Source organism: Panthera onca, chromosome E1 (genome assembly GCF_046562875.1).
Source record: "Panthera onca isolate mPanOnc1 chromosome E1, mPanOnc1 haplotype 2, whole genome shotgun sequence".
Taxonomy (NCBI): domain Eukaryota; kingdom Metazoa; phylum Chordata; class Mammalia; order Carnivora; family Felidae; genus Panthera; species Panthera onca.
In genome coordinates, this window is record NC_138352.1 from 31,681,490 (window position 1) to 31,694,029 (window position 12,540).

At 50.3% G+C, this 12,540-nt stretch overlaps 1 protein-coding gene across 8 annotated transcripts in view; it reads right to left on the reverse strand.

The window, feature by feature from the left end:
* Positions 1-12,540, reverse strand: part of SGSM2 (small G protein signaling modulator 2) — a 39,188-nt gene that overhangs the window by 17,133 nt on the left and 9,515 nt on the right. For 7 of the 8 annotated variants that reach the window (XM_060646938.3, XM_060646942.3, XM_060646939.3 and 4 more), the window contains exons 3-9: positions 2,820-2,982; positions 2,387-2,548; positions 2,006-2,073; positions 1,762-1,907; positions 1,296-1,430; positions 630-754; positions 160-227 (exon numbers count right to left, since the gene is read on the reverse strand). In XM_060646938.3, the coding sequence (XP_060502921.1) occupies positions 160-227; positions 630-754; positions 1,296-1,430; positions 1,762-1,907; positions 2,006-2,073; positions 2,387-2,548; positions 2,820-2,982 (867 nt within the window). Of the gene's footprint in view, positions 1-159; positions 228-629; positions 755-1,295; positions 1,431-1,761; positions 1,908-2,005; positions 2,074-2,386; positions 2,549-2,819; positions 2,983-4,720; positions 4,926-12,540 lie in introns of all 8 variants that reach the window. The other variant, XM_060646943.2, reaches the window with a different exon arrangement.

Sequence of the window (12,540 nt, forward strand, 5' to 3'; positions counted from 1 at the left end):
TGGCCATCACCACAGCCCAGTCAGCCAGGCCTCCCGGTTAGGTGAAGCACGGGGATGACAGGAGGAGGACAGGATATCCAATGGGCCATGCACAGCATGTGGCTGGGAGAAGGCAGTCTCTTTCCCCTCAACCCTGTACCCAGGACAAGGGAGGCTCACTTTGCTGGTGGCAGTGGATGCAGACAATCTGACTGAAGGGCACAACCAGGGCATAGTCCCAGTAAACGCTGGAAATGAACCAGATTGGTGTCACTGTGTCCCAAGACCTGTCATCCCACTTTTTTCATCTCCCACCACCAATACCTGTGAAACTACCCTGAAGACAGGAGGACCATAGCCGAGAAGTGACCTCAGCCAGCCATGTCCCTCTGGGCCCCGTGCTGTCATGGCACAGAGCCCGGCAGTCTCAGCTGCCTAGAGCTTGGCTCAGGCAAACCTCTTCATGCCAGGCCTGGCTTGATCTTAGAGAGCTCTCTCCAGGCAACCTATTCCTGCAGTTCTTGGCATCAGGATAAGGAGAGAGACCTGCCTCCCAGAGTAAGCTGAGTATGTCCACCCACCTTTCCCCCCAGGCAGGTCCCCCCCCCAACCCTTCCCTGGCTTCTGGGAGGGAGTCCCAGAGCCCCCACCTTTTCTCCAGCTCGGAGTCCCCCAGAGTCCCGTTCATGAGTTGGTTGGGGGTCCATTTCAGAGTTAGGCTCTCTGCGGACTGGTGCAGGGAGAGGTAGCCAGGGACAGCCTCCATGTCCTCCTTCTAGGGGGAGGAGACACAGCAGAAGGGAGAGGTGATAAGGGGTAGAGGCTCCCAGGGGAGGCCTATGGGAAATAAGCTCCAGGCAGGGAGCTGGAGGGAGCTGGGGAGCTGGGGAGGCTGATCTAGCATAGTCACAGGATCCTGGAATGGAGGCCAGGAGGAAGTAGGGAAGAACACAAGTGACATGTAGATGTGGGCACCTCCTCTCCCTGGCTGGCCTGGTGCTGCTACTGGTTCTGTCTTGTTAGTCTCCTGGATGCCAGGTACATCCTGGGCCAGCCATCCTGTTCGTCCTGTCTTCTGGCTGCCATTCCCACTTTTGGATAGCCTGGTTCTCAGTTAGCCAGGGCAGATGACATTCCTGCCTCTTGCCAACTCACGGCTGGGCACAAGGCTTGTGAAACTGAAGTGGGGGGCAGGGCCCTTTCTCCCCCTTCTTGCTAGTCAAACCCCTGAAGAACAGGACAAACGTGACTGGAAGGTTCCAATCCTGGGGCCTTCAGGAGAGGGAGAGGAGGGGTGGGCATTAAAGTTTTCTTACTGGCTGCACTAGTACGTTGTTCTTGCCGTAGAGCAACCGTGTTCTTGAATTCTGGTGCAGGGACTCCACATACTCGCGGGCACAGGCAGCTAGCCTGTCCTCTGATGCATTGCCACTTGAGTGCCGCTTCCGAATCTGTGCAGAAAGGCACGGCTCAGCCCCCAGCCCTGGGAATCAGCCTCAGGGAATGTTAAGATTCCACACAGACACTCTAGCTGACCCAGGGGTCCACTCTGTCCTGGGTCTGCTCTTGGCCACCCTCTTCTCTCCAGCCATGGACCATTGGTGTGCTCCTGGCATTTATATGTGCCAGTGTGGATAAAAGGCTCTCCTGAGGTAACACACCTTGGTGCATCTCCAAGGGCCAGATTGCGTCTGCAAAGAATATGGAGGCCAAACTGCCCTTCCATACAGGCTCATGGGCATAGCCTGGATAAGTATGAGGGGTGGGGAGAGGGATACCTACTCCTAGGGCTGGGCGCTTTGCAGGGGAGTCCTGGCGATTAGGGGGACCCCGGATACGGTGCCTCTGGACTAGCTCATCAGCAGAGGGGTCAGTCCAGTAGTGATCAGCAGTCTTGAGCTTGGTGTACTCCAAGGCACAAGGTCCCACTGTGAAGACAGGGACAGTCAGCTCACACGGTGCCCCTTCAGCACCTGTCCCTCAGCCCCCACTAGCCCAGCACCAGCCTCTCTGCTCTTAGGCTCACCTAGAAGAGAGGCCAAGATGGGGCCAAATACAGGATCTGCCAGTAACGCTTCCTTCTCGTAGTACTTGCTGCCAGGGGGAGAGACAGACAGCAGGACTCATTCCAGGGCAGTCATGCTTACCAAGCAGGGACATCTCCACAAAGACCACATTCATGTGAATCACTAAGAAGTGAGTACATAAGGACTGAGCTCTTTGTGGGGTGCCTGGTGTGGTCTACCCAGGTGGGGTGCCTGGTGTAGCACCCTTTGGGGTGGTAGAGGGGAAGACGGGGCAAGCCTATAGACTATTGTGAACAATCAAGCCTGCTGAGGCGTAGGGGTGCAGGGCTGCTCAGGAGGTGGGCCCCAAGGAGGGGCTGCCTGGGGGATGGGGCAGTCACCTGCAGTTTTCCACGAGGTACTGCATGACCCTGTCCAACACTTTCTCGATGAGCGCTGTGCGTACCCATATGTGTTTTAAGGCCTGTAGGCTGAGAGCCGGGGCCTTCCCGCTGGCAGAGCCCTGTCTCCGCAGGGCATCCTGGTTGCCCGCTGAGGGTTTCCTGCAAAGAAAGTGTGAGGGCTTGGGGGTAGGCCCTGGACTGGTGGCACTGGGAGCAGAGTTTGGTGCCACAAGAACCCAGAGGACTAAAATGAGGGGTTGAAGTGGGGGACAGGGCATTGTGTCTAAAAGGAGCCAACCCCCACCCTTAGTCTGGTCTTTCACCCAAGGGGCCCGGCAAGAGATGAGCCCAGGAAGCCAACCTGGGAAGTAGCAAATGCCAAGTGCAAAAAGCAGAAGGGAGGGATGGGAGGAGCTGGCCTGGGGCTCACCTGCCCTCTACTTGTTGCTGTAGCTCCTGTACCTTGTGGCAAATCTCCCCAGCCACTGGGCATGTCTTCCCCACCTTGGTGAACAGGGCTGCCATCTTGTCACTGCGCAGGAAGCCGGCAGCACGTCGTCTCAGCTGATGTAGCAGGCAAGCCTCCACTGCACCTGAGCCACAAAGGGAACGAGCACCTGAGCCCAGGTGAGAGGGGGAAAGGGAGAAACACTCCTCTTCCTCATACCTATGGAGAGCAGAGGGGCAAGGGCAGGCTCTGACCCATGCAGGGATGAGGGGGAGGGGTTTCAGTCTAAGGCAAGCCATGGAGACATACCCTGACTGCCTTCCAAAATTCCCCTCCCAGTCTCTCTGCCCCTGGCCAGGGTGGACCTGCAGGGGCTGACATGCCATACCGTCCCTCTCCCTGTCCCTCGCCTGGTGTGTACATGCCTCCTATATGCAGCATCGCCCCTGGGACTGTGAGGCCCAAAGCTGCCAGTCCCAGTGGCTCCTCCCCTGCCCACGAGGGCAAGCACGGACTGCACCTATACAACAGGGACTGCGGGGAGCACAAAGCCCAGCAGCCCTCCTGGAAAGCATGGATGATGTGGTTGCTAAGGAACAGAGCTCTGGGAAGGAGCTGAAATATTGATGAGGCCACTGCAGAGATCAGACCCAACATCAGCCCCTGAATTATTGATGAGCCCTGCAGCCAAGAGTGAGAGGTTTCTATTTCCCATGCTGGGAGGATTTCCCTTCACTCATTCATGTTTTTAGGGGCTAGTTTTATTCTCTCCATCTGTATCCTGTAGGAAGGGCTTGGTGGGAAAGGGCGGGGAGTTGCCCTGGTATGTGTAGAGCCTACAAATATTAGTATGTGAGGGGGTGGTGCTTGGCCATTATCAAGGAGGGAAAGCCCTAGAAAGGGGAAGGGATTTGACTGTAGTCACACAGTGGCAGAGCCAGGACCATGACCCAGGACCCCAAATCCTAGCCCAGCCCCCTTCACCTTCTCCAGGTATGTTGGGGGTGCCACAGGTGTGAGGAGGGCTCCCCTCATGTCACAGGTGCTCTTTCTGCATGGATTGACAAGTGCTGTGCTGGAGGGGGGAGTCAGAACAGGGTCTGGAGCTTAGCATGGCCACTCGCTACCCCTGGGAAACGTGGGTGATAATGCTCTGAGCCCACTGTCATCTGTGAAATGGGGGTACTTAGGATTGGCGTGAAACATTACATGAGATGAAGGGCATAAAGCCCTTGCACGAGTCTGGCACACGGGAGGCACTCGATCCTTGTCGGTGCCTGAGCCCTCAGCCCCTTTTGGCAAGATCCTATTCCACAGTTAAGCTGCAAGGGCTGGGTTTTTACAAGACCTCTCCCTGGCAGGAAGGGGAGAGGGCACATTAGAGAGAGGGCCGCAGGCTGTCCAGAGGTGGGTAGAGATGCTATTCTCTCAGGAACAGGGGAACTGAAGCCCCTCAAGTCGACTGTGACTAGTGCTGTTAGAATATGAAGCCTGAGCTTAGGAAACAACCAGTGACCCTGGGCTCTCACCTGGTTTTCGTCTTCATTTTTAGTAACTGGAAGGCAGTCACTGCTGTGCTATAAGGGCTTTGTCTGGCCTGCTCCTGTACTAAAGTCAAGAAGTTGGAGAGAGTCCCTGGGACCAACCTGCAGGCCAGACCCAGTGAGAACACCCCAAGGGAGTGGAAACAAAGCAGGACCCTCCTCCTACTTGTTCCCTTCTGGGCTCTTCCCTGGTTGGGCCTCAGAGGACTTTATTTTACAAGGCACAGCCTTTCCTTCACAGCACGTTCATACATGTATGTGCACATGTGTATGCAGACGTATCTACATATTTACTTGTATGGGGCATGTGAGGGAATCTCTGCTTAAGTGTCCACATACTCTACTCCATGGCTGTCCCCTTGGTCTCTGGAGGTCCTGTGTGGCCCTGTGGTATACAGGTGAGTGAGTCCCAGTCTCTTGGTCCTGGGGCTGCAGCGCCTGTAGGAAAGTGGTGACCGTTTCCCGGGATTGTATGCCCCATTCAGAGTGCTCTGGAGAGAAGCGGCACTGAACACGGCCAGAGTGGCAGCTGGTGGCACCAGTCCTGCAAGGAATCATGTGCCTCAGTGATGTGACTAATTGCTGGCATAATGAGACATTAGCCTTCCCACCTTCCCCAGGAGACTGCAAATGCAGCCAGGCTGGGGAGCCTGGGAATGGCGGGGAGCAGCACTCCCATCCCGCCTGGCCTCACCCACCCTCTCAGGCAGCCTCTGAACACAGGCATTAGGGCTCTCTGGGGTGAGCGGAGGCATTCCTCAGCAATTACTGCAGGTAGAGAAGCCCAAACATCACGCCTAGTACCCTCCTGCTCACCCCACAGCCCATACGTTCCTTCTGTGAAACGCAGGCAAGATGCCAGGCAATGTCTGGGGAAGGAGAAATCCCTCTCAACTCTCTACTTTCCAAGCAAAGTAAATGATCCTCTATGCCAGGTATATCCTAATCCAGTTCCATGGGCTCCTTGGCCAGTGGCTGTTCAAACTACACTTGTTCTTTCCCATTCCCACAGGGCTGTCCACCGCAGAAAGTCAGCACGCGCAATGAAAAATACTGTGTGCAGCATATAGGCAAGATAGTAATATGATGATAGTAACACTAACAATGATCGAGAATTGAGGGTTTGTGGGTGGGCTTCTGGGCCTTCCAAAGACCCCCAAATATTGCATACAAAATTGTTGGTGTGCTCCAGTATGACTAGGTGAGTGCTCTTTGTCTGGATAAGGGATCCAAGATTTTTAGCTTCTAAAAGGAATACATGACCCCCAAAAGTTCTAGAATCCCTGCTCTAAGACTTGGGTTGCGCTGAACCACAGATGGTTCCACTGGCCGAAACTCAGAGATGCAAGAATACTCTCCCTGCCCCACAATGTACAGTGCAACACCACTCAGAACTCGGTTGCAGAGCCATCAGCCACAAGGCCCAATTCTCCTGCTGCCCTCAGTCTCCAGAGAGGGCCTCTCACAGACTGTCAAGCACCCTTTCCCAGCAGAAACCAGCCAGAGGCCCATGTCTCTCCTCTCCTGACTGAAAGCCCAGAGCACCAAGCAGAACTCCAGCTCCTTATTCAGCTTTCTGTCCCAGACTGCCACCATGACCATTCCCTAGGGTGGAGGCCTGTGGCAGGAGATGCCAATCATGGGTCAAGCACCAAGTCAGCTGAACCTCTCCTCCTCCTAAGTGAAGGCTCAGGAGCCCCTGTCCCACTGGGTCCTGATACCACCCACAGCCACTCTGGATCCGCCAGAAGAGGGGTGAGATATCCCTGACAATATCCAGCTCAGTGTACTAATTAATAAAAATCAACACTGGTTTTGGTCATTGGTTGGGGTGGAAAGGTTTGGGTAAATGAATTGAAACAGAGAAACAGACATGATTCAACAAGCATAACCCTCTCACCCCTCACCTTGCTCTTGGAACTTTGGAGTCATGGTGCCCTCTCTACTCTGTCATCCCATACGACTGACAAGAAGGCCCAGGGAACTGCAAGAACTTTGCTGTGGACATTTCCTCTCCCAAAAGGTCTGGTACCATCTACCAAGGGAAAAGCTGGGAATTACAAGCCCAGGCTAGCCCTGGAACTTTCCCTCACCAGCCTCTGATGTGCCAATAAAGTCTATTAAGTTATGGGGCTTAACAAAGGCTAAATGGGCTGGAGAGCCCAAGTGCTAACAGAATCCTAAAGGGCCCCTCCCACAACTCCTTACATACCAATTTAACCATTCCCAGGAGTCCAATTTAGAACAGAGAAGACACGGGTAGATAGAGATGGCAGGGACCCAGGAAGTTACTAAATCTTCTCAGACCTTACTGGGAGGAGAGCTGACTGGCACCACTCCGGTGGAGGTAGGGTGGCACTGTCTATCACCATTGCAAATAACCTCTGACCTTCTTCTGAGAATCTAGCTTACAGATATAACTGCAAGAGTACTTAAGTTACAACAGCAAAAGACTGGAAACTATCCTCATGTCCATCAATGTGGACAGGTTAAGTATACATGGGGCATTCATACAACAGATTATTAAACAACTTTGCAAAAGAATGAGGATGTTTTCTAGGAGCTAACAATGAAAAGTCTCCTAAAGCAAGATGCAGAACACTATGACTGGATACCTTTTCATTACAAAAAGGGTATGTGGGCAGTAAACAAAGAATATAATTTCTTTTATTAGGATAAAAAACTCTGGAAGGATATATAAGAAACAAAAGTGGTAGTGGTTACCTGTGTGGGAACAGGTAAGTGGAGGGAAAGTGGGTAAATGGCGGCAGGAAAAGGAGTAAACTTTTCACTGTATCTCTTCGGTACAGTTTTGATAAAAAAAATTTTTTTTTTACATTTATTTATTTTTTGAGAGACATAGAGACACAGAGCACAAATTGGGGAGGGGCAGAGAGAGAAGGAGACACAGACTCCAAAGCATCCTCCAGGCTCCGAGCTGTCAGCACAGAGCCTGACGTGGGGCTTGAACTCACAAACCATGAGATCATGACCTAAGCCAAAGTCAGACACCCAACTGACTGAGCCACCCAGGCACACCTGTACAGTTTTGATTTTTGAACCAGGTAACACGTTACCAATTCAGAATAACAACGATTAAACAGGTGACCATCCAACCCAGATACCACGATTCTATCATGAGACGATGTTAGAGACTTTTTCTAGCCTGGATGCGAATCAAAACTCACAAAACTCAGAAAGGCTGGGTCTGTCCATGGGCACCCAGTCCTTCACCAGTTCCCGCAGCATTCCTCCCAATTGGCTTGGTTCCCCACCCCCACAGGAATACCTGGGCTCTGCTTAGGGAAGCCACAAGTGATCTGAGCTGGGCAAGGACCAGAGAAACAATTCAGTGGGCTAGCACAAGCTGAGATGTCACAAGAATGGACTAAAACTGGGGTGCTTAGGTGGCTCAGTTGGTTGAGCGTCCGACTCTTGATTTTGGCTCGGGTTGCGATCTCATGGTTTGTGAGTTCAAGCCCGCATCATCAGGCTTTGTGCTAACAGCACAGAGCCTGCTTGAGATTCTCTCTCCACCTCCCACTGAAAATAAATAAAACATTTAAAAAAATTTTTTAAATGGACTAAAACTATGGCTGTGCAGCACACACAGCAGTGATTGTTGAAGGGTCCTCAGCCAGCCTAGGGAGCCTCAGCAGCAACCCTGGCTATCACATACATACCTATGTTGAAAGTTGTGCTCAGCAGCCCAGAGGCCTGGTAATAGGGGGAGCCACTGAATGGCCTTCAGAGAACTAGGCCAGTTGGCTGAGATACAGGGACACTATATCCAGAGTTAGCACAGCCTAACAGGAAGGCTAAGCCCAAGGCACCGAGCCAAGAAGGGATGGTAATGGGAGGAGCAGGTGTGGAAAGTAACTCCTGCTCCCCCACCTCTGCCGTCTGCCATCTGTGCAACGGGGGAGTTTGGTCGTAGTTGCCATAGAGAACCTAAGCGAGGAAAGTGCAGGGTGGAGCAGCTAGACAGGTGGCTGCTTTGGGTCCTGGAGTTTTGAGGATACTACTTAGAGCAGAATTTTTATTTTTATTTTTTTATTATTATTTTTATTTAAAACAACTTTTTAAAAGTAATCTCTAGGGGCGCCTGGGTGGCTCAGTCGGTTGGGCAGCCGACTTCGGCTCCGGTCATGATCTCGCGGTCCGTGGGTTCGAGCCCCGCGTCAGGCTCTGTGCTGACAGCTCGGAGCCTGGAGCCTGTTTCGGATTCTGTGTCTTCCTCTCTTTGACCCTCCCCCGTTCATGCTCTGTCTCTCTCTGTCTCAGAAATAAATAAACGTTAAAAAAAATAATAATTAAAAAAAAAATAAAAGTAATCTCTAGGGGCACCTGGGTGGCTCAGTCGGTTGAGTGTCTGACTTTGGCTCAGGTCATGACCTCACGGTTTGTGGGCTCGAGCCTCACGTTGGGCTTTGCACCATCTCCCTCTCTCTCTGCCCCTCCCCCACTCTCTCTCTCAAAAATAAACATTAAAAACATTTTTTTAATAAAAAATAAAAATAAATAACAGTAATCTATGCCCAACGTGGGGCTCACACTCACAACTGAACTCAAGAGTTTAATGCTGCACCGACTGAGCCAGACAGGCGCTTCAAGAGCAGAATTTTTATGTACTTATTTGTTTGTTTATTTATAATTTTAATTTATTTTTCAATTTTTTCCCCAAGAGTAGAAATTTTAAAAGATGAATGCCTTGGATGGTGGAATCAAGACGGCCAGGAGAGGAGCAGCCTCCCTGCAGATAAAGGAATGGGAGGGATGGGCAGCCTTTTTTAAAATAGGAACTTCTGGGGCACCTGGGTGGCTCAGTCAGTTGAGCATCCAAACTTCAGCTCAGGTCATGATCTCGCAGTTTGTGAGTTCAAGCCTCACATCGGGCTTACTGTTGTCAGTGCAAAGTCAGCTTCAGATCCTCTCTCCCCCTCTCCCCCTCTCTGCCTCTTCCCTGCTTGCACGCATGCACTCTCGCATTCTCTCTCTCTCTCTCTCTCTCTCTCTCTCTCTCTCTCTCTCTCGGAAATAAATAAACATTAGGGGAGCCTGGGTGACTCAGTCGGTTGAGCGTCTGACTTTGGTTAAGGTCATGATCTCATAGCTGGTGAGTTCGAGCCCTGCATCGAGCACTGTGCTGACAGCTCAGAGCCTGGAGCCTGCTTCGGATTCTGTGTCTCCCTCTCTCTCTGTCCCTCCCCCTCCCCCACTCACACTCACTCTTTCTCAAAAATAAATAAACATTAAAAAAAAAATTTAAGTAGGAACTTCTTCCAACTGCTAATGGGAGAAGTCAGTGTATTGTATGTAGCAGATGAAGTGGGAAGAGCAAAAAGGAGAGGCAAGGCATCATCCACCGCTCTCCTTCCCACTTCCCTGGCTGGCTATTTCACCCAGGGATTTGTAACAGTTGCTTCTACCTGGAATGAGCATTTCTATGGTAACTAGAGTACATTTTCTCTCAGCCTGCATTAGTGACGCTGACTGTTTGCTTAGCTTTTGAGGGCAGTCAGCCTTGTTCAACGCCCTGAAACAAGAAAGCAACTCTCCCCTCCAGACTTTCATTAGGAGGAGAAGGCACTGCTCTGATATTCTAGAAAGCAGCAGGTGAGGGAAATGAAATTCCTAACACATACACCTTTCTTCTTTGCCCTGATGGAGATGCAGGGCAGAATCTGAGTGTATAGTGCTCACAATGGCTTCCCACGGACCAGGCCAGCGTTGGCCTCACTCAGTTCAGCAAGGGGTTCACTGTCTCCCGGAGTATCTCTGGCCACCATGAGTCCACTGTTTGGTGCCGTGAGCTACATCTCCATAAGGGCCAACTGTTCCTCAATACCTCACACCACAAGGCTCCTCTCCTAGGTAGGCTACACAGATACACCCATTCCTGGGCAGCACAGGCTTTGGAGCAAGACACATGTGGGTTCAAACTCTGGCTCCTTTCCCTATCTATTTGACTTGGTCCAAACCACTAAATCTCTCTGGGCTTCAGCAGCAATTAGGGAAAAGAACAGGTCCCATCTCAGTAGGTTTTGAGTGACTACAAGCCACAGGCTATGCAGAGGTGCAAAAGGCTCCTTGCTTTCTTCTCGAGTACACCGAAGGTGATCATGAACATTGGTGCTTTCTTCCCTGCACCTCATGCCCATCCCCTGCCTTCTCTTCTGTCCCTCCAGATGGTCTGGCTATGTTCCTAAGGCCACCTACACACTGGGTTGTCCACCTACACACTGGGTTCCAGCTCCTTTTACCTCTCAAGGACATCATTCAAACAAACATCACTTCTCTTCCCTGTATCTTTAATATTTCCCTATTAGATACTACCCATTTGTACATAAACATAAAAAAAAAAAAAAAAAAAAACCACCTACAACCAATACCACCTCCCTTGGTCCTATATCCCCATTCAGGTATTGAACCATTTAGCTAGTCCCCTTTATGTAAAATTTCTCAGGACAGTTGTCTATACTCACTTTATCTCTTCCTCTTCCCATCCGCTCCCCCTGGTTTTTCAACTTTCTTTTCTTTTCTTTTCTTTTCTTTTCTTTTTTTTTAAGTAGGCTTCATGCCCTTCACGCCCAGCATGGAGCCCAACACAAGGCTTAAACTCACGACCCTGAGATCAAAACCTGAGCTGATATCAAGAGTCAGACGCTCAACCAACTGACTGAGCCACCGAGGCACCCCTCCTCCTTTAAAAAAATCATTATGGGGCACCTGGGTAGCTTAGTGGGTTAAGCATCTGACTACAGCTCAGGTCATGATTTCATGGTTCATGAGTTCGAGCCCTGCATCAGGCTCTCTGCTGTGAGCACAGAGCCACTTAGGATCCTCTGCCCCCTCTATCTGTCCTGCTCATGTGCTCTCTCTCTCTAAAATAAATAAACATTAAAAAATAATCATTATGGAAAATTCCAAACATATACAAAAGTAAAGAGGACGAAAGAATTAACCCCATGTACCCATCACCTAACCCAAACAATGGTCAAGTCATGACCCATCTTGTTTCAGCTGTATCACCTCCAACCACTTTTTCACTTATCCCCAGATTACTTTGAAGTGAATTTTAAATACTATATATTTTTATCTATAAATATTTCAGTAGGTATCTGTAAAAGATGACTCTTTGAAAAAGATGTATATAATACCTTGATTGTACCTACAAGATTAATAAAAATTTCCTAATATTATAAAGGTTCCCTGATTGAGTTCCTAGAGTTCAAATTTCTCTAATTATCTAGATATTCCTCACAGAATCATGGATTCTCAGATGGAATCCTGGAGAAGGTTCTAGGAGACTTGATGGGGAAGGTTTTAGGGTCACTTTTTTTTTAAGTTTATTTATTTTGAGAGAGAAAAAGAGACAGAGAGAACAAATGGGAGAGGAGCAGAGAGAGAATCCCAAGCATGCTCTGCACTGCCAGGACACAGCCAGACTTGAGACTCGAACCCACAAACTATGAGATCATAACCAGAGCAAAGATCAAGAGTTGGATGCTTAACCGACTGAGCCACCCAGGCATCATTTTTTTTTTTTTTTAAATTCAAGTGTAATGTATTTTAGTTTCAGGTGTGCAACACAATGATTCAACATTACTCAGTGCTCAGGATGGTAAGCGTACTCTTAATCCCCTTCACCAATTTCACCCATCCCTGCTCCCTGTAGGATCACTTTCAAGTACAAAGAAGAAAGTTGCTGCGGGTCATTGTGGTGGTGATGGCAACATTTATTGAGCACCTACTGGCTCCATGCTGTGTGCTTTACCTGTGTCACTCCTTTAGTCCTTACACCAATCTTCCAGGGTAGGTTCAGAGTTCTTTGGGGCTGCTGTGGCCATGGTCACACACTTAGTGTCTCAGCTACTGATCACCACCATATGCCCTCAGCTTTGCTCCAAGACAGGGTGAGAGGAGCCACTTCCCCAGAGGGCCTTCCTTCCTACTGGATTGTTTCCAGATGGAAGGCAGAAGGCAGATATCCTGAGAGTGAGCTGTTGATTCAGTATGGGTGGGAAGAAGAGAAAAGGAATCCCTTTCACTGAAAAGAGACAGACTAAAAACTGCCTGGAGCCTGAATCTCAGAATGTGCTGAAAGTATCTCGGGCTGCAACATCTCAGGTGAAACGCAATCTTTCCACAGCACCTGT